This window comes from Salmo salar, chromosome 29, assembly GCF_965601325.2.
Source record: "Salmo salar chromosome 29, fSalSal1, whole genome shotgun sequence".
NCBI classification, from domain to species: Eukaryota; Metazoa; Chordata; class Actinopteri; order Salmoniformes; family Salmonidae; genus Salmo; species Salmo salar.
In genome coordinates this window covers 10,875,001-10,897,909 of record NC_138319.1, presented here as the reverse complement: position 1 = coordinate 10,897,909, position 22,909 = coordinate 10,875,001, and the positions used below count along the sequence as shown (strand labels likewise).

Genomic DNA, 22,909 nt, shown 5'->3' with positions numbered 1-22,909 from the left:
ATGCCTTCTTGTTCTGACATAAATAGATGGATGCAGAGATGAGGTCTCAATCGTTGTAAATCACTCTGCACACTGAGAACCTGCCTGACCATAGTAACATGTCAGCATTGATGGCTTCTGAAGACTGACTGATGGGCCACAGACAGTAAAGGACTTGTGATGTAATGACCCTTTTGAAATCACTTTATAACACTGTGGTCCAGTGTCCTTACTATGAGCTTGTCTGATTTGAATTCCATCCCTCCCCCTCCCCCATTCCTTCCACCAACCTCTCTCTCTCTCCACCACTCTCTCCCTCCCTCCACCTCTCTACCTCCTTCCACCACTCTCTCCCTCTACCTCTCCCTCCCCCCGTCCTCTACCTCTCCCTACCTACCTACCTACCTACCTACCTACCTACCTACCTACCTACCTACCTACCTACCTACCTCCCTCTCTCCCTCCCTCCCTACCTCCCTCCACCTACCTACCCCCTCCTCCCTCCACCTACCTACCTCCCTCCCTCTCTCCCTCCACCTACCTACCTCCCTCTCTCCCTCCACCTACCTCCCTCCCTCCTCCTACCCACCCATCTACCTCCCTCCCTCCCCTACCTACCTACCTACCTACCTACCTACCTACCTCCCCCCACCTACCTACCTACCTACCTACCTCCCTCCCTACCTACCTACCTACCCCTCTCCTCCCTCCTACCTACCTACCTACCTCTCTCCCTCCCTCATACCTACCTACCTACCTCTCCTCCCTACCTCCTCCTACCTACCTACCTACCTCTCTCCCTCCTACCTACCTACCTCTCCCTCCACCTACCTACCTCTCTCCCTCCACCTACCTATCTCTCTCTCTCCCTCCCCCCTCCCTCCACCTATCTACCTACCTCTCTCCCCCTCCCTCCCTCTACCTACCTACCTCTCTCCCTCCCTCCCTCCACCTACCTCTCTCTCTCTCCCTCCCTCTCTCTCCCCCTCCCTCCACCCACCTACCTCCCTCCACCTACCTACCTCTCTCTCCCTTCACCTACCTACCTACCTACCTCCACCTACCTACCTCTCTCCCTCCACCTACCTACCTACCTCTCTCCCTCCCTCTACCTACCTCTCTCCCTCCCTCCCTCCACCTACCTCTCTCTCCCTCCCTCCCTCTCTCTCCCCCCTCCCTCCACCCACCTACCTCCCTCCACCTACCTACCTCTCTCTCCCTTCACCTACCTACCTACCTACCTACCTACCTACCTACCTACCTACCTCTCCTACCTCCCTACCTACCTACCTACCTACCTACCTACCTACCTACCTACCTACCTACCTACCTCTCCACCTACTTACACCTTCCTACCTCCCTCCCTCTCCCCCCACCTACACCTTCCTACCTCCCTCCCTCTCCCCCCACCTACCTCCCTCCCTACCTCTCCCCCTCCCACCTCCCTACCTCTCTCTCCCCCCCTCCCTCCCTACCTCTCTCTCCCCCCCTCCCTCCCTCCCTCCCTCTCTCCCCCTCCCTCCACCTACCTACCTCCCTCCTCCCTACCTCCCCTTCCCTCCACACCTCCCTACCTACCTCCCTCCACATACCTACCTCTCCCTCCCCCGTCCTCTACCTCTCCCTACCTACCTACCTACCTACCTACCTACCTACCTACCTACCTACCTACCTCTCTCCCTCCACCTACCTACCTCCCTCCTCCCTCCACCTACCTACCTCCCTCTCTCCCTCCACCTACCTCCCTCCCTCCTCCTACCCACCCATCTACCTCCCTCCCTCCCCTACCTACCTACCTACCTACCTACCTACCTACCTACCTACCTACCTACCTACCTACCTACCTACCTACCTACCTACCTACCTACCTACCTCTACTCTACCTACCCTCTACCTACCTACCTCTACCTACCTCCCTCCCTCCCCCCACCTACCTACCTACCTCCCTCCCTCCCTCCACCTACCTACCCCTCTCCCCTACCTCCTACCTACCTACCTACCTCCCTCCCTCCTACCTACCTACCTCTCTCCCTCCCTCCTACCTACCTACCTACCTCTCTCCCTCCTACCTACCTACCTCTCCCTCCACCTACCTACCTCTCTCCCTCCACCTACCTATCTCTCTCTCTCCCTCCCTCCCTCCCTACCTACCTACCTCCTCTCCCTCCCTCCCTCCACCTACCTCTCTCTCCCTCCCTCCCTCTCTCTCTCCCTCCCTCCACCCACCTACCTCCCTCCACCTACCTACCTCTCTCTCCCTTCACCTACCTACCTCTCTCCCTCCACCTACCTACCTCCCTCTCTCCCTCCACCTACCTACCTCCCTCTCTCCCTCCACCTACCTCCCTCCCTCCTCCTACCCACCCATCTACCTCCCTACCTACCTACCTACCTACCTACCTACCTACCTACCTACCTACCTACCTACCTACCTACCTACCTCCCTCCCTCCTCCCCCCACCTACCTACCTACCTACCTACCTACCTCCCTCCCTCCACCTACCTACCCCTCTCCCCCTCCCTCCTACCTACCTACCTCTCTCCCTCCCTCATACCTACCTACCTACCTACCTCTCTCCCTCCCTCCTACCTACCTACCTACCTCTCTCCCTCCTACCTACCTACCTCTCCCTCCTACCTACCTACCTCTCTCCCTCCACCTACCTACCTCTCTCTCTCCCTCCCTCCCACCCTCCCTCTACCTACCTACCTCTCTCCCTCCCTCCCTCCACCTACCTCCTCTCTCTCCCTCCCTCCCTCTCTCTTCCCCTCCCTCCACCCACCTACCTCCCTCCACCTACCTACCTCTCTCTCCCTCCACCTACCTACCTACCTACCTACCTCCTCCCTCCTCCTACCTACCTACCTCTCTCCCTCCTCTCTACCTACCTCTCTCCCTCCTCCTCCACCTACCTCTCTCTCCCTCCCTCCCTCTCTCCCCCTCCCTCCACCCACCTACCTCCTCTCCACCTACCTCCTCTCTCTCCTTCACCTACCTACCTACCTACCTACCTACCTACCTACCTACCTACCTACCTCTCCACCTACTTCACCTTCCTACCTCCCTCCCTCTCCCCCTACCTACACCTTCCTACCTCCCTCCCTCTCCCCCACCTACCTCCCTCCCTACCTCTCCCCCTCCCACCTCCCTACCTCTCTCCCCCTCCCTCCCTACCTCTCTCTCCCTCCCCTCCCTCCTACCTCTCTCTCCCCCTCCCTCCCTACCTCCCTCCCTCTCTCCCCCTCCCTCCACCTACCTACCTCCCTCCCTCCCTTCCCTCCACCTCCCTACCTACCTCCCTCCACCTACCTACCTCTCCCTCCCCCGTCCTCCTACCTCTCCTACCTACCTACCTACCTACCTACCTACCTACCTACCTACCTACCTACCTACCTACCTACCTACCTCTCTCCCTCCACCTACCTACCTCTCTCTCTCCCTCCCTCCACCTCCCTCCCTCTCTCCCTCCCTCCACCTACCTACCTACCTCCCTCCCCTTCCTCCACACCTACCTACCTACCTCCCTCACCTACCTACCTCTCCCTCCCCCGTCCTCTACCTCTACCTACCTACCTACCTACCTACCTACCTACCTACCTACCTACCTACCTACCTACCTACCTACCTACCTCTCTCCCTCCACCTACCTACCTCCCTCTCTCCCTCCACCTACCTACCTCCTCTCTCCCTCCACCTACCTCCCTCCCTCCTCCTACCCACCCATCTACCTCCCTCCCTCCTACCTACCTACCTACCTACCTACCTACCTACCTACCTACCTACCTACCTACCTACCTACCTACCTACCTACCTACCTACCTACCTACCTACCTACCTACCTACCTACCTCTACCTACCTACCTCTACCTACCTACCTACCTACCTACCTACCTACCTACCTACCTACCTACCTACCTACCTACCTCTCTCCACCTACCTACCTACCTCTCCACCTCCCTCCTCCTACCTACCTCTCTCTCCCCCTCCCTACCTCCCTACCTCCTCTCTCACCTACCTACCTACCTCTCCCTCCCCCTACCTACCTACCTACTCCACCTCCTCTCCCCCTACCTACCTACCTACCTCTCTCCCTCCCACCTACCTACCTCTCTACCTCCACCTACCCTACCTCTCTCCCTCCACCTACCTACCTCTCTCCCTCCACCTACCTACCTCTCACCCTCCACCTACCTACTCTCCCTCCACCTACCTACCTCCCTCCACCTACCCTACCTCCCTACCTACCTACCTACCTACCTACCTACCTACCTACCTACCTACCTACCTACCTACCTACCTACCTACCTACCTACCTACCAACCTACCTACCTACCTCTCCCTCCTCCTACCTACCTACCTCCCTCCCTCCACCTACCTATCTCTCTCCCTCCCTCCCTCCACACCTACCTCTCCCCCTACCTACCTACCTCTCCCCCTACCTACCATACCTCTCCCTCCTCCTTACCTACCTACCTACCTCTCCCTCCTCCTTACCTACCTACCTACCTCTCCCTCCTCCTTACCTACCTACCTACCTCTCCCTCCTCCTTACCTACCTACCTACCTACCTACCTACCTACCTACCTACCTACCTCTCCCTCCTCCTACCTACCTCCCTCCCTCCCTCCCTCCACCTACCTATCTCTCTCCCTCCCTCCCTCCACACCTACCTACCTACCTCTCCCCCTACCTACCTACCTCTCCCCCTACCTACCTCCTCCCTACCTCTCCCCCTACCTACCTACCTCTCCCTCCTCCTTACCTACCTATCTACCTCTCCCTCCTCCTTACCTACCTACCTACCTCTCCCTCCTCCTTACCTACCTCTCCCTCTCCCTCCCTACCTACCTCCTCCCTCTCTCCCTCTCTACCTCTCCTCCCTACCTACCTACCTACCTACCTACCTACCTACCTACCTACCTACCTACCTACCTACCTACCTACCTACCTACCTACCTACCTACCTACCTCTCTCCCTCCATCTACCTACCTACCTCTCTCCCTACCTCCACCTACCTACCTACCTCTCTCCCTACATACCTACCTCTCCCCCTCCCTACATACCTACCTCTCCCCCTCCCTACACCTACCTCTCTCCACCTACCTACCTACCTCTCTCTCCCCCTTCCTACCTCTCTCTCCCCCTTCCTCCACCTACCTACCTCCACATACCTCTCCCTCCACCTACCTACCTACCTACCTACCCCTCCCCCTACCTCTCCCTCCACCTACCTACCTACCTACCTACCTACCTACCTACCTACCTACCTACCTACCTACCTCTCCCTCCACCTACCTACCTACCTACCTACCTACCTACCTACCTACCCCTCCACCTACCTACCTACCTACCTCTCCCTCCTCCTACCTACCTACCCCTCCCTACCTCCCTCCCTCCCTACCTACCTCTCTCCACCTACCTACCTCTCTCTCCACCTCCCTCCCCCTTCCTCCACCCACCTACCTCCACCTACCTCTCCCTCCACCTGCCTACCTACCTACCTACCTCTCCCTCCTCCTACCTACCTACCCATCCCTACCTCCCTCCCTCCCTACCTACCTCTCTCCACCTACCTACCTCTCTCCACCTCCCCCCCTACCTACCTCTCTCTCCCCCTTCCTCCACCTACCTACCTCCACCTACCTCTCCCTCCACCTACCTACCTACCTACCTCTCCCTCCTACCTACCTACCCCTCCCTACCTCCCTCCCTCCCTACCTCTCTCCACCTCCCTCCCCACCTACCTACCTCTCTCCACCTACCTACCTCTCTCTCCACCTCCCTCCCCCTACCTCTCTCTCCCCTTCCTCCACCTACCTACCTCCACCTACCTCTCCCTCCACCTACCTACCTACCTACCCCTCCCCCTACCTACCTACCTCTCCCTCCCCCTACTTACCTACCTCTCCCTCCACCTACCTACCTACCTACCTACCTCTCCCTCCTCCTACCTACCTACCCCTCCCTACCTCCCTCCCTACCTACCTCTCTCCACCTACCTACCTCTCTCCACCTACCTACCTCTCTCTCCACCTCCCTCCCCCTACCTACCTCTCTCTCCCCCTTCCTCCACCTACCTACCTCTCTCTCCCCCTTCCTCCACCTACCTACCTCCACCTACCTACCTACCTACCTACACACCCCTCCCCCTACCTACCTACCTCTCCCTCCCCCTACTTACCTACCTCTCCCTCCACCTACCTACCTACCTACCTCTCCCTCCTCCTACCTACCTACCTACCTCTCCCTCCTCCTACCTACCTCTCTCTCCACCTCCCTCCCCCTACCTACCTCTCTCTCCCCCTTCCTCCACCTACCTACCTCTCCACCTCCCTCCCTACCTCTCTCTACCTACCTACCTCTCCCTCCTCCTACCTACCTACCCCTCCCTACCTCCCTCCCTCCCTACCTACCTCTCCACCTACCTACCTCTCTCCACCTACCTACCTCTCTCCACCTACCTACCTCTCTCTCCACCTCCCTCCCCCTACCTACCTCTCTCTCCACCTCCCTCCCCACCTACCTACCTCTCTCCACCTACCTACCTCTCTCTCCACCTCCCTCCCCCTACCTACCTCTCTCTCCCCCTTCCTCCACCTACCTACCTCCACCTACCTCTCCCTCCACCTACCTACCTACCTACCTCTCCCTCCTCCTACCTACCTACCCCTCCCTACCTCCCTCCCTCCCTACCTACCTCTCTCTCCACCTCCCTCCCCACCTACCTACCTCTCTCCACCTACCTACCTCTCTCTCCACCTCCCTCTCCCCCTTCCTCCACCTACCTACCTCCACCTACCTCTCCCTCCACCTACCTACCTCTCCCTCCTCCTACCTACCTACCTACCTACCCCTCCCTACCTCCCTCCCTCCCTCCCTCCCTACCTCTCTCCACCTACCTACCTCTCTCTCCACCTAACCTCCCCACCTACCTACCTCTCTCACCTACCTACATCTCTCTCCACCTCCCTCCCCCTACCTACCTCTCTCTCCCCCTTCCTCCACCTACCTACCTCCACCTACCTCTCCCTCTACCTACCTACCTACCTACCTACCTACCTACCTACCTACCTACCTACCTACCTACCTACCTACCTACCTACCTACCTACCTACCTACCTACCTACCTACCTACCTCTCCCTCCCCCTACTTACCTACCTCTCCCTCCACCTACCTACCTACCTCTCCCTCCTCCTACCTACCTATCCCTCCCTACCTACCTACCTCTCTCCACCTACCTACCTCTCTCTCCACCTCCCTCCCCCTACCTACCTCTCTCTCCCCTTCCTCCACCTAGCTACCTCTCTCTCCCCCTTCCTCCACCTACCTACCTCTCTCTCCCCCTTCCTCCACCACCTACCTCTCCCTCCACCTACCTACCTACCTCCATACACACCCCTCCCCCTACCTACCTACCTCTCCCTCCCCCTACTTACCTACCTCTCCCTCCACCTACCTACCTACCTCTCCCTCCACCTACCTACCTACCTCTCCCTCCTCCTACCTACCTATCCCTCCCTACCTACCTACCTACCTCCATACACACCCCTCCCCCTACCTACCTACCTCTCCCTCCCCCTACTTACCTACCTCTCCCTCCACCTACCTACCTACCTCTCCCTCCTCCTACCTACCTATCCCTCCCTACCTACCTACCTCTCTCCACCTACCTACCTCTCTCTCCACCTCCCTCCCCCTACCTACCTCTCTCTCCCCTTCCTCCACCTAGCTACCTCTCTCTCCCCCTTCCTCCACCACCTACCTCTCCCTCCACCTACCTACCTACCTCCATACACACCCCTCCCCCTACCTACCTACCTCTCCCTCCCCCTACTTACCTACCTCTCCCTCCCCCTACCTACCTACCTACCTACCTCTCCCTCCTCCTACCTACCTACCTACCTCTCTCCACCTACCTACCTCTCTCTCCACCTCCCTCCCCCTACCTACCTCTCCCTCCACCTACCTACCTACCTACACCCCTCCCCCTACCTACCTACCTCTCCCTCCTTACCTACCTCTCCCTCCACCTACCTACCTACCTACCTACCTACCTACCTACCTCTCCCTCCTCCTACCTACCTACTTCTCTCCACCTACCTACCTCTCTCTCCACCTCCCTCCCCCTACCTACCTCTCTCTCCCCCTTCCTCCACCTACCTACCTCTCTCTCCCCCTTCCTCCACCTACCTACCTACCTCTCCCTCCTCCTACCTCTCTCCACCTACCTCCCCCTACCTACCTCTCTCTCCCCCTTCCTCCACCTACCTACCTCTCTCTCCCCCTTCCTCCACCTTCCTCCCTACCCCTCCCTCCCTCTCCCTCCCTACCTACCCCTCCCTCCCTCCCTACCTCTCTCCACCTACCTACCTCTCTCCACCTACCTACCTCTCTCTCCACCTCCCTACCTACCTCTCTCTCCTTCTCCCTCCCCCCACCTCTCCCCCCACCCCCTCCCCCCACCTCTCCCCCTCCCTCCACCTATCCCCTCCCTCCACCCCCTCCACCCTTCTCAATGGCAAGGCTGTGCTCACTGAGCCTGTACTTTGTCAAGGTTTTTCTAAGGTTTTGATCAGTAACCATGGTCAAATAGTTAGCCATGGTGTACTGTCGATTTAGGGCAAGATGGCACAAAGCAAAATGCAGTGCTCGTTTCCCAATAAGCAATGTAGTTTTGTTTCGACTGTGATCGGATGTTCTGGTCCTGAGGCTTCAGTGTGTTAGTAGAACAGGTTTGTGAACTCAGCCCCAGGACCAGCTGGATGAGGGGACTCTTTTCTTTGCTCAGCTCTTGGCATTGCAGGGCTTGGTAATGATATGAGAGGGGGTCACTGTATTTTAGATGTTTCCAAACTTAATTGCTCTTTTTTGAGTTTTTATTATTAGTGGATATTGGCCTACGTCTGCACTGCATGCATTGTTTGTAGTTTTACTTTGGACATGTAGGAGAATCTTAAGGAACTCTGCATGCAGGGTTTCAATGGGGTGTTTGTCCCATTTGGTGAAATTGTTTTGCAAGTGGACCTCACACCTCGCTGCCATAAAGTGCAATTGGTTCAATGACACATTCAATTAGTTTTAGCCACATTTTTATAGGTATTTTAATGGCGTAAAATGTCCTGCATGCTTTCTCTCGCAGTTCATTCACTGCATCATTAAGGTGTCCAGTTGAGCTTATTTTTAAACCTAAGAAATGTTTGTGTGTGCAGTACTCTATAATTTGTACCAATTGAGAACTTTGGTCTAATTCCCTGAGATCTGCATCTTCTCTGGAAAATCATAATTTTGGGGTCTTTTTGGGGTTTATTTTCTCTCTCCCTCCCTCAGTGCCAGCCTGGGCGGCCTGTGAAGTTTGCCAAGGCGCACTCTATATGCACCATTCTGCTAAATTAATGACATCACTAAAAGGCTGGGCACAAGATAAAGTTTGCATCTTGTCTAATATCGTAAGTGCCTTTGTGGCCTCCTCTCCCCCCCCGACCCCCAAAAGCCTCGGCGTGCACCCACTGTACCTCATTTATAATATCCTAAAAAGCACAGGAAAGAATAATTATTGAGCAGAAATGCTTTGGGACTTGTCCAAATTAAGAAATAAGACCGAGAGGGAGAAGAAAGGGTCACCGGCTCTTAGCAATATCTGAAAAGCCTACTTCTTTGCACGTGTTTCAATGGGAAGTTGAACGGGAAGTCCCGAAAGACAGCATCTGTCCATACATATTATCATTCGAGTGAAGCATAACACGGCGGCACCGGAACTTACCCAGTTTATTCCTCTGATCTCGGACGATGTCCAATTCTTTGTTGAGTCGGTGAGCGCTTCCTTGGGAATGAGATGATGTCGACCCTGCGGACATGGAAACAACCACATCAAGACAAGGGTCTCGGGGACATCGTTTTATCAAGCTTTTGACTTTTAGTCATCCATCGTTATACTTTTACACGTCATTCACCCAGGCGCCACTTAGTCATTGTGATTAAACTGCCAAGTAAAATCGGACAAAGTTTGTTCATTTGATAAAAATAGGGAGGCTAAATAGACTGTTCGACTAGCTACACGTGATCAATGCCCAAGAATTGCTCATAGTCGGAGCAAGTGGTGTCCCTTAAACAGTTAGATGAAGCATTTGTCACTGTTCACGTAAGTACAGTTATTTCTCCAGAAAAGGTTGAAGTGGGTGTGCACTAAACGCTACAATTAAGAGCGTGTCAACTTCACATATGTATTTTCTTACCTCAACCTTGGCATTTCACTTATTTCATCTGAATGGGTAATCCTGCTTAGTACATAACGTGATCTCTCAAACAAGTAAAAAAATTATAATAATCTCGTGTGTCAGTGCTGTCTAGCGAGAGAACGGGTGCATGCTCCAACTGGTCCCGGGGCTCGGGAGAAGACAGCGAGGGATTCTCCATGAAAACCACAAGGGCAGCTCATTTAAGGCTAATTTATTTTGTTTTACTTCCAGCCATGACATACAGTTCGGAGGCCTCAAAGCCAAGTGGAAGAGTAACCATTTGCATCCCCTGGGGTGATTGGCAGATCAAGACCAATTAGTTCAGTGTTACTAGCGTGCAATAAAATATGATCTTTCATCTTTGTTACAGGGGTAAAGAACCAATCGCTTCTATCAAATCTTTTTTCCACCCCCAACTATTATGACACACCCTGTCTGGATGGGCTTTGGGATCCAAAGAGAAAAAAAAATAAAAAAACACAACAGAGTAAATGGAGGACAAAAAAAAATAAATGAGTGGATCCTGTCTGTGCCCTGCCTAATACCTGTCCCAAGAACACAGATGGGAAACGTTGAACCCTCAACCCAAATGCAGTCACAGTGCAACAGGAAATGACACTAGCAGTTCAACAGGACGTGATTTGTGAATTGAGTCGGACACAACATTTAGCCCTGAGGGGCGCCGTGGCTGTTCAGCCACAACATATTTCATCTAAAACCGCTCATCTATCTGGAGAACGGATCCAAACAAACTCTGCACCCTCACCTTACCACAGTAATCCTTTTATTACACTGACTCCAAATACATTTCAGGCTCCAACTAGACGTGACTATTATTAGGAACATCAATTCATTTGAACACCAACCAAGAACAACATCATTACATGATAAAAAAAACTAACACGGAAGATAAAGGAAAAGTGCATAATAGCATTTTAAGAAGAGACATCGCTCAAGCAAAAGTAAACAGAGTAGACAGCACCCCCCCCCCCCCCAAAAAAAAAACAGAGTTCCAAAGTTAGTGCACATACAGACGCTGCTACATGTTTCGAAAATAATTTCACTTTCCAACCTCCACCATAGCTTAGCGATTACGTCACCTAGCATTATGCTAAGCTGCATGCTGGGTGACAGACGGAGGCGTCGGCAAGGTCATTGTGCCGCATAGCATCTGGACCATAGTACACGGCTGCTGCCTCTCAACACACCGCGCGAACCAGAGTGGCTAGTGAGCCTCAGACACATACTTCACATTTACATTGTAGTCATTTAGCAGACACTCTTTTCCAAAGCGACTTACAAGAGCAATTAAGGGTTAAGTGCCTTGCTCAAGGGCACAGACCGATTTTCCCACCTAGTCGGCTCGGGGATTCGAACCAGCGACCTTTCAGTTAACCGACGACAACCTTCTTAACCGCTAGGCTGCCTGCCTCCTATTGTTACGTCGCCCTCTCGCCTAATTAGGGACTGTCTCTGAAGATGTGGTAGGAGGTACAAAATGAAACCCATCCTTGTTACCCTCAACGGAACGCCGTAAAACTACATAGACCTAAGCATTGACACCAAAGTACGGGAAGTAAAGCTTTGAAAAAGGGAAGGATTTGATATCTTAATCCACTGTCAAGACATTATCGTGCCATATCATTTGTAGCCTAACGTGCATAATCAATTTCCTCAAAATGACCAAACCCACTTCATTAATCCCAATGCCCCAAACGGCAATAACGAAAGACGCGTCCAAATTTGATCTCCTTTCTCCTGAAGTGTACACTCATTCACTACTTCCCACAAATCAAAAATCATTGCCTAGAGGGAGTTTCCGCCCTTATTTCTTATACTCATTTCAAATCAGTAAAGGGAAGTGAACAAGTGCATACTTTGGGAGGAAGGAGAGATAATTGGGACTAGACTCTCTCAATAAAAATAGGCTATAGCATAGCAAACAGGGACACCTGGTGGAGGGGTTGTACCAAATCAGATTGCACCATTTTGTCAGGCCAGTGTAAACTACGCATACGTAAATGATCCTGACATGAATGACAGGCAGTTCAACCTTGTACATATGCAACACATTTTTTTTTTTTTTAAAGGACAAGCTTGCTTTCCCATGACTGGCCAGGTAGCCAGATCTGATATTTTAATGAGCATGCCACTGCGTGTCTACCGGCAGTTCGTACGGTCCTATCAAACCTCTCAGAGTAAACACACACACACACACACACACACACACAGACAGCTGGAATAACCCACCGCTCCTTCCCATCTAGAGCAAACAAACAAATCCTAAATGTAATTTGGGATGTAATTGCACAAAGAAGAGATGCAAACTCAAAACCCCCCGAAGAGTAAATATACATCAATACAATCCATTGACTCCACTCAATAATCCCAAACAGCAAACAAACAAAGTTTAACGAGAGAGGTCTAACCTACGGGATGTCGGGCGAGGGATGCAGAGGACGCAGGCCAAGCGAGGAGAGGACATTGGGCGCTTGTGGAGTGTGTCTTGTGAACTATCACTGAACCTCTTCCTTCTTCTCCCCTTCTCGGGAAAGATCAGAGGGAACCTTAGCCTCCACTCGTACCCTCCGAGTTTCACCCGAGTGTGTGTGTGGCGACCTCCCCCCCCCCCCAAAAAAAATCCTGGGATTCCCGATAAGGCGACACGGATCTCGCTACTCAACGCCTGAGCGAGAGCTCTTTTCCCATCCTGCTCGGCCCGATGATAAGGAACAGATTATACTTATTTTATCAGGTGTTCAAAGCACCGGCGTTTGGCGTAAGCCCTAGGACACCAAGCAGCTAAAGAGAAGGCCTATTGAGAGGAGGAGCGGCGTAGCGTTTGAAAACAGCGTTATCAGCCCAAGCCATCTCCCGTACCTCCCTGGTTTGTAAAGACACTCATCCTCTTTATTTACTTGCATCTGTACACTTGGTTGCGTGCTTGACATTAAAGTATGTTTGGCGGTACTCTCAAATACTTCCTGCTTTGAGGGATTCCTCAACACTAAAGGAAGGAATCTGGGAACAGTGGGGGTAGATAAAAAGGCAATGCAGGCAGGTTGACAAATTGTGTATTTTACTGAGCAACTTCCCTAAACCTGAGCCTTTCCAGGGGAATCAGAGTCCACCGTACTTAGACTACTACTAACTAGGCTATAGTTTATCAACATCTAATACACCACCATCAGAATCACAAATGGCACCCTATTCCCTACACAGTGCTGTTTTTGAACAAGGCCCATAGGGCACTAAAAGAGGGCATAGTGTGCCATTTGAGACAGTCATTGTCCAGGATGATTTACATTCCCTCCTAATGAGGGGCCGGTAATTACCAGTCTGGGGCTTGAGATCAAATGAGGAAATCACCTGGCCAGTAGTGACAGTGTGGCGTGTGCTCAGACTTGTTAAATTGACTCTAAAACTCTCCACCAACGCAATTTATGGTCTCCGACCATGGCAGCTGCAGCATGTCCTTGAGAGAGAGAGCGCGACAGAACGAGCGACAGAGAGCGCGCGACAGAACGAGCGCGGCAGAACGAGCGCGGCAGAACGAGCGCGGCAGAACGAGCGCGGCAGAGAGCGCGACAGAGAGCGCGACAGAACGAGCGCGACAGAGAGCGCGACAGAGAGCGCGACAGAGAGTGCGGACAGAGAGCGCGGACAGAGAGCGCGACAGAACGAGCGTGGCAGAACGAGCGCGACAGAAAGATTAGAGAGAGCGCGGCAGAGCGAGCGACAGAGAACGCGGCAGAGCGAGCGACAGAGAGCGCGGCAGAGCGAGCGACAGAGAGCGCGAGAGAGCGCGACAGAACGAGCGCGACAGAACGAGCGCGACAGAACGAGCGCGACAGAACGAGCGCGACAGAACGAGCGCGACAGAACGAGCGCGACAGAACGCGAGAGAGCGCGACAGAACGAGCGCGAGAGACCGCGAGAGAGCGCGACAGAGCGAGCGCGAGAGAGCGAGCGCGACAGAACGAGCGCGACAGAACGAGCGCGACAGAACGAGCGCGAGAGAGCGAGCGCGAGAGAGCGCGACAGAACGAGCGCGAGAGAGCGCGACAGAACGAGCGCGAGAGAGCGCGACAGAACGAGCGAGAGAGAGCGCGACAGAACGAGCGAGAGAGAGCGCGACAGAACGAGCGAGAGAGAGCGCGACAGAACGAGCGAGAGAGAGCGCGACAGAACGAGCGGCAGAACGAGCGAGAGAGAACGAGCGGCAGAACGAGCGAGAGAGAGCGCGACAGAACGAGCGAGAGAGAGCGCGACAGAACGAGCGAGAGAGAGCGCGACAGAACGAGCGAGAGAGAGCGCGACAGAACGAGCGAGAGAGAGCGCGACAGAACGAGCGAGAGAGAGCGCGACATAACGAGCGAGAGAGAGCGCGACAGAACGAGCGAGAGAGAGCGCGACAGAGCGAGCGAGAGAGAGCGCGACAGAGCGCGCGAGAGAGAGCGCGACAGAGCGCGCGACAGAACGAGCGAGAGAGCGCGCGACAGAACGAGCGAGAGAGCGCGCGCGACAGAACGAGCGAGAGAGCGCGCGACAGAACGAGCGAGAGAGCGCGCGACAGAACGAGCGAGAGAGCGCGCGACAGAACGAGCGAGAGAGAGCGCGACAGAACGAGCGAGAGAGAGCGCGACAGAACGAGCGAGAGAGAGCGCGACAGAACGAGCGAGAGAGAGCGCGACAGAACGAGCGACAGAACGAGCGCGAGAGAGCGCGACAGAACGAGCGAGAGAGAGCGCGACAGAACGAGCGAGAGAGAGCGCGACAGAGAGCGCGGACAGAGAGCGCGGACAGAGAGCGCGGACAGAGAGCGCGGACAGAGAGCGCGGACAGAGAGCGCGGACAGAGAGCGCGGACAGAGAGCGCGGACAGAGAGCGCGACAGAACGAGCGTGGCAGAACGAGCGCGACAAAAAGATTAGAGAGAGAGCGCGGCAGAGCGAGCGACAGAGAGCGCGGCAGAGCGAGCGACAGAGCGCGGCAGAGCGAGCGACAGAGCGCGGCAGAGCGAGCGACAGAGAGCGCGGCAGAGCGAGCGACAGAGAGCGCGGCAGAGCGAGCGACAGAGAGCGCGGCAGAGCGAGCGACAGAGAGCGCGAGAGAGCGCGACAGAACGAGCGCGACAGAACGAGCGCGACAGAACGAGCGCGACAGAACGAGCGCGACAGAACGAGCGCGACAGAACGAGCGCGACAGAACGAGCGCGACAGAACGAGCGCGAGAGACCGCGAGAGAGCGCGACAGAGCGAGCGCGAGAGAGCGAGCGCGACAGAACGAGCGCGAGAGAGCGAGCGCGAGAGAGCGCGACAGAACGAGCGCGAGAGAGCGCGACAGAACGAGCGCGAGAGAGCGCGACAGAACGAGCGCGAGAGAGCGCGACAGAACGAGCGAGAGAGAGCGCGACAGAACGAGCGGCAGAACGAGCGAGAGAGAACGAGCGGCAGAACGAGCGAGAGAGAGCGCGACAGAACGAGCGAGAGAGAGCGCGACAGAACGAGCGAGAGAGAGCGCGACAGAACGAGCGAGAGAGAGCGCGACAGAACGAGCGAGAGATAGCGCGACTGAACGAGCGAGAGATAGCGCGACTGAACGAGCGAGAGAGAGCGCGACAGAACGAGCGAGAGAGAGCGCGACAGAGCGAGCGAGAGAGAGCGCGACAGAGCGAGCGAGAGAGAGCGCGACAGAGCGCGCGACAGAACGAGCGAGAGAGCGCGCGACAGAACGAGCGAGAGAGCGCGCGACAGAACGAGCGAGAGAGCGCGCGACAGAACGAGCGAGAGAGCGCGCGACAGAACGAGCGAGAGAGCGCGCGACAGAACGAGCGAGAGAGCGCGCGACAGAACGAGCGAGAGAGCGCGCGACAGAACGAGCGAGAGAGCGCGCGACAGAACGAGCGAGAGAGCGCGCGACAGAACGAGCGAGAGAGCGCGCGACAGAACGAGCGAGAGAGAGCGCGACAGAACGAGCGAGAGAGAGCGCGACAGAACGAGCGAGAGAGAGCGCGACAGAACGAGCGACAGAACGAGCGAGAGAGAGCGCGACAGAACGAGCGAGAGAGAGCGCGACAGAACGAGCGAGAGAGAGCGCGACAGAACGAGCGAGAGAGAGCGCGACAGAACGAGCGAGAGAGAGCGCGACAGAACGAGCGAGAGAGAGCGCGACAGAACGAGCGAGAGAGAGCGCGACAGAACGAGCGAGAGAGAGAGCGACAGAACGAGCGAGAGAGAGCGCGACAGAACGAGCGAGAGAGAGCGCGACAGAACGAGCGAGAGAGAGCGCGACAGAACGAGCGAGAGAGAGATCGAGAACGCGAGCGAGAGAACGAGAACACGAGAGAGAACACGAGAGAGAACACGAGAGAGAACGAGAACACGAGAGAGAACGAGAACACGAGAGAGAACGAGAACACGAGAGAGAACGAGAACATTAGAGAGAACACGAGAGAGAACGAGAACACGAGAGAGAACGAGAACACGAGAGAGAACGAGAACACGAGAGAGAACGAGAACACGAGAGAGAACGAGAACACGAGAGAGAACGAGAACACGAGAGAGAACGAGAACACGAGAGAAAACGAGAACACGAGAGAGAACGAGAACACGAGAGAGAACGAGAACACGACGGTGGAGTGGGGAGGCTGATTTGTCAATGCTAATCGATTTCAGTGCGGCAGTGCTCCATCACACCTAATGGGGTAGTCATCTCCCTGTAATGAGCCAACACATTTCCTGGCCTACGTCCCAAAATGCTACTCCACTCCCTATATAGTCCACTACTTTTGACCAGGGCCCATACGGCTCCGGTCAATTTAGTTCACCATTTAGCTCACCAAATAGGGCATAGGGTGTTATTTGGGAGGCGGGCGTACGAACAACCTACCGTTCAATCTCCTCTGGAGGGCTTCTTCTTGCAAAGTGACGCAGTAAATCTGCTCATCCAGGTCCTCCAGGATCTGAGGAAGGGAGGAAATGGCCCAGAGTGGGGCCGGGGAGTAACAGATGGGTGAATCAGTTGGTTACATGTTTGTAGTCATCTTGTCTTCAAATCGAGCGAGTTAATAATAAAAAAAATGACCCATTTCAGAGTCTGACAGAGGAAAGCTAGAAATCCAATATGTCTGTCAAACTTCTACAAGGTCACTAATGTTGTATTACAGTACACATTAATACATGAAGCAGTGTATTCCCAAAAATATGAAGTCGCCAGCGTAATGACAAAAGTAGCCGGGTCGGGGGGCGGGGCGAGGGAAGAAATGTTTCTGCTGCCACCCAATTTGTTGAAGTCAATTAGGTAGCCAGTCGTAAGGGTTAGTATGACACTTGCAAAACACACTGAGTGGCATCTGACACGTACAAAACACACTGATTAAGGCGTTTTTAGAGATAGTGAATGGAAATTACTACTCACGGTTGGTTTGACTAGTAACTGGCCCATGACTGTGAACATCCTGGACAGGCCCACAGGAGTACACACTGGGTACGAAGCAAGTTACAAGTGGTGAGACACAACCAAAACACTTCTAGGACATAAGGGACTTAAGGAAGATTACAGAAATGTTATTTTAGTCCAAGCAATATGTGATCCCCAACCAACCACCACACAATGTTTCCTAAAAGCATGAAACTTGGTACACTTTGGGGACCTACTAAAAGTGTTACATGAACTTGCCGCACATCAATCGTCAAATGAGATATTCCATTTAAAATGTGCACATATCCCATTGAATGTGCTCTTACGACCCAACTCCAATACTCACTCAGGAGGAGCAGTCCCCCCATCAGAGAGATACAGGAGTAGAGGTACGGTAAGTAGAACTCCCAGAGATCTGAAGGAAAGGAGATGAAATATTATCCAGAGCTGAACAAACACATTCAACCAGCTAGAAAAATAGAGACCGGCAGCGTTCCCAAATGGCACCCTTTTCCCTGGGTAGTGCACTACTTTCGACCAGGGCCCATAGAGGTCTTGGTCCAAAGTAGTGCACTATGGAGGGAATAGGGTGCCATCTGAGACACAAGCCAGAATCCCCATAGCCTTACCATAGAGTGACTCCATACTGGCTGCGTCATTGTCGATGAGCGCGGACGCCACCCAGACTATTCCTAGGATGAGCAGTCCGAGGAGGAAGAGCATCACAAAGGTCTCTAGAACCCGTGACTTAATGCCCTGCGAAGAAACGCACACAGACGGAGGGGAGAGAGAGACATGATGAACAAAAAGAGCCACGTCACCGTTTTTTATTCATAACAAGCTGGGATTTTGCCCAGTTCTCCCGAGGCCAGTCGCGTCGCAAGGAAGGAACGGCAAAACAAATGGTGCCCTATTCCCTACGTAGTGCACTACTTTGGACCAGAGCCCTATGGTAAGTAAGTAGGTAGCCTAGTCCGAGCCGGAACGGCCCACAGGGCAGTAGCACATCTCCTGATTCTGGACAGGATGCTAGTCTATTGCAGGGATTTACCCTGAACCCTTCTCCTGAACGCTGAGCACCAAGCAGAGGCATTAGGTCCCATTTTGATTCTTTGGTAGGACTCGACTCAAACCCCCCAAAACGTTCCAATCTCAGGGAGGACACTAACCACAAGGCCACTGAGCTGATGCGGGCCCTGGCCAAAAGAATTGGGAATAGGATGCCATTTGGGATGCAATCCTGGTTCACAGAGGGAAACCTTGCATGCCGCAGTCTCCCGAACAACCAGTACTGCTGCATTCTCACCTCCATATAATACTACAGTATTTTGATTTGATTTATTAGGATCCCCATTAGCGACGGCTAGTCTTACTGGGTCCCGACACATGACGAAAAAGACATTACAGACAAAATTACAATTGACATATATTTAAAAACATTAACGTGTAGTGTGTGTGTACATTTATCAGTTACACATCCATGTCAGTACATACACAAGGGGGTCACATGGGGGAGAGGCTATGGTCAATAATATCAAAAGGCTGCCCTGAAATCTAACAGTACAGCTCCCACAATCTTCTTATTATCAATTTCTTTCAACCAATCACCAGTCATTTGTGTCAGTGCAGTGCATGTTGAGTTCCCTTCTCTATAAGCAGGCTGAAAGTCTGTTGTTCATTTGTTTACAGAGAAATAGTATTGTATCTGGTCAAACACCAATTGTCATTTGTTTGTCGTTATTGATCGATAACAATCATTTTTTACATCTCTCCCGCGCTAACTTTACAAAATTCAAACTTACACAAGGCTTTTCTTTCATTTATTTTTTCTTATGCACGAGTACGATGACTCACTGTTCGTTGTTGGCATATCCTGCCTAAGTTTGCCCACTTTGCCAATGAAGTAATCATTAAATAGTCATTGGAAAGTCAGCCAGTCAGAGGTGCAGCCAGACTTATTAGCCACTCCCTTTGCCCCCATCTCTTTCAACAATACAGCTTTTCAATTCCTCATTTATCTATGGAGCCTTAACAGTTCTAACAGTGAGTTTAACGGGTGCATATTTTTCAATAATTGGAAGAAGCAATTTCATGAATTCATCAAGTGCAGCGTCTGGATGCTCCTTATTAATCACATTAGACCAACAAATATTTTTGACATCATCCACATAAGTCACAGCAAAATCTTTAGTATCATCTCTTATACACTATTTTAGGCCCATTTTTTTTAAATTGTGGATTTCCTGGACATAGCCACTATATTGTGATCACTACATCCAATGGGTATGGATACAGCCTCAGAACAAAGTTCTACACTATCCGTAAAAATGTGATTGATACATGTGGATGATCTAGTTCCTGTAGTGTTTGTAAACACCCTGGTAGGTTGATTAATAACCTGAACCAGATTGCAGGCACTGGTTACAGTGAGAAGCTTCCTCTTGAGCGGACAGCTTGACGAATACCTGTCAATATTCAGGTCCCCAAGAAAGAAGTCTTCTGTTTCCGTCACATACACTGTCAAGCATGTATACCTTCTCCATATAAATCACCCGCAATAATCCTGCGCTCTCGTATTAAAACGCCATCGTTTTACATTCACGCTGCGTCCCAAACGGCACTCTATTCCCTATGTAGTACGCTACTTTCAACCAGAGCTCATAGGGGCCTGGTCAAAAGTAGTGCACCGTGTAGGGAATAGGGTGCCATTTTGGGACGCACTCTCAGTTCCAGATTGCAGCCCGACGCTTACTTAACTGATCCCGGAGAAGTCCACGTTAAAGCACCTTTTCTAACAGTATATTGGGCCTATAAAAAGGGTCTAACCAGACTCCCAGCCGGGGCTTGGAGCAGACTGGAGGTTAAAACATAAAAACGAGCTGAAGTGAAGCCTCACTACTGTCTGTAGATTAAGAGCAGGCCTCCCGTTACATCTGGGGGCGATTAGGGGGGCTCTTAACGCGCCCATTGCCTGGCAGCCCAACGCAGACAGGAGTTGGGGTAATTTGGGTTTTCCGGGTCACAGACCGCTGAGTGGTTAATAAAGTCCTCTCTACCTGTTCAAACAGAGTTTCCCCCCCCGTCGGTGGAGGTGGACAGGCTCTGTCTGTGTCCCAAATGGCCCACTATTTCCTGTATTGTGCACTACTTTTGATCAAGGCCCATATGGCTCTGGTCAAAACGAGTGTACTATAAAGGGGCAGGGTGCCATTTGGGACACACCCTCTGCCTACAACACTGTAGAGGAGATACCGTCTGGCACTTACAGGAATAGGCTGCAAGAATGACTTACACATGGCTTGCGGATAGCCTCAAATTGGGCATCTAATCAATTTGTTACTAGGTAGCTGATGATGTGCTAACTGATGTGTGGCGTATTTATGACCAGGTACTATACATAGTGCAGTGATCCTCGGTTTGAAGGCGTCCTTTCATGTCACGTAACAGTTGTTGATCCCCTGTCTGAACTCTAAGGTTACCAATGACCATCGCCACTAGTACCACTGTCTTCCCAACCATTCTGATAATCAAATCACGTTCGGCAAACGTGTCTCATCCACACAGCTGTAAAATCTACATCCACGTCCCAAATGGCACCCCGTTCCCTATACAGTGAACTGATTTGGAGCCCTGGTCAAATGCAGTGCACCATATAGGGAATAGGGTGCCGTTTGGGAGACACCCTAGACTTCCCATTCTCTCTACCTCACAGCATCATGTAGGCTCGATGGAAGGGACACGTGTAGAATTTTCTAGCACAGCCGTGGGTGTCGAGTCGAGTCTAGAGCGCCCCAGAGTGGCCACGTCTGATACAGACGCAACTCCGCAGGTACAGCAGGCCGCCCCGAGTCTCTAATGCGCGTCCCAAATTACACCCTATTCTCCATTAACCATCCGGGCCCTGGTAAAAAATAAATAATAATAGCACACTACATAGTGAATAGGGTGCCATTTTAGACGCAACATAATTCCCCCGGTAGCCGTTATAAAACCTGTCTAGAGAAGCGTCTCATGTTCAAGATATGGAAAGGTCTAAAATGGTATAATGACATGCCCTTCATCTGACCTGCTCACTGAAACCTCTAATGAAACCTCTATCCTCCTATGTGCTCAGTTCTTCCTACTGGACATAGGCTACATAACTACTGTGATGCTGACTGCAGTCTAGCAGCTCAGGTGGGGAGATCTCAACGCCGGAGAAGAGGAGATGAGAGAGAAAGAAGGGGAGGGAGAGATATATAGACAGGGGAGGAGGAGAGAGAGAGAACGTCTGCGAGCATCTCGTCCCCAGAGGTGAGAGGTGAGAGAGGAATGCTTTCAGAGACTTCGGTCACGTCCCACACGCGCTCTCTTAAGGAGGCCTTGGGACGGATAGGACCGTGCACGGGCCTGCTGCAGGAGGCGGCTCCGCTCAGGTGCCTCGGTCCACCTTAACCAGCAGCCCACGCCACGCTGAAGGTGTATTTCCTCTAGGCCGGGCCTCTCAATCATTTAGAAGCCTAAAATCATTACCCATTCAGATCATTTAGGGCAAAGGCAATGCCCTCCCCGAATGTTATTCATGGTTTCAGGCGTATTGGAGGGCCAAGTGGAGTGTCAGAGAAAAGGTTGACCAAGTGTTGGGAAACAGAGGGTCTAAATTGCAAGCCCTTGAATTAATCACTTAACACATGGCATATTGCATTACTTATACTCTGCATTGTCCTTGTTTCGCTTTCAGAAATTAGCGTCAATTTTTTTCTTAAATAGATATATTTTTTCATTGCGATTGTAAGCAATGCAGACAGTTGCCACAATCATCGAAACGTGGGAAATGTAGATAATGCTTGTTTAAAAACAGGCAAAATCAAATCCCCGATGATCTCGTCGCAGCGACTGTCTCCCGGTATAAGAAAAGGAGAAACAAGGAAAAGGATCTGCGCCATCCAGAGCCGATAGTTTCTATTCTTGCCATTCTAAAATGTGTACACCACCACCTCATATAGAGATATATATATATATATATATATATAGAGAGAGAGAGAGAGATAGAGATATAGATAGATTGAGATCTAGATAGATAGAGATAGATCTAGATAGATAGATCTAGATAGATCTAGATAGATCTAGATAGATAGAGATAGATCTAGATAGATCTAGATAGATAGAGATAGATCTATAGAGATAGAGATAGATACATCTAGATAGATAGATAGAGATAGATCTAGATAGATCTAGATAGATAGAGATAGATCTATAGAGATAGAGATAGATACATCTAGATAGATAGAT

At 52.5% G+C, this 22,909-nt stretch overlaps 1 protein-coding gene across 2 annotated transcripts in view; it reads right to left on the bottom strand.

The window, feature by feature from the left end:
- lmbr1 (limb development membrane protein 1) overlaps window positions 1-22,909 on the bottom strand; it is a 68,552-nt gene that overhangs the window by 19,577 nt on the left and 26,066 nt on the right. For both annotated transcript variants that reach the window (XM_014180667.3, XM_014180666.3), the window contains 5 exons: window positions 18,268-18,394; window positions 17,985-18,053; window positions 17,636-17,700; window positions 17,108-17,180; window positions 9,743-9,826 (listed from right to left, as the gene is read on the bottom strand). In XM_014180667.3, coding sequence (XP_014036142.1) covers window positions 9,743-9,826; window positions 17,108-17,180; window positions 17,636-17,700; window positions 17,985-18,053; window positions 18,268-18,394 — 418 coding nt within the window. The remainder of the gene's footprint in view (window positions 1-9,742; window positions 9,827-17,107; window positions 17,181-17,635; window positions 17,701-17,984; window positions 18,054-18,267; window positions 18,395-22,909) is intronic.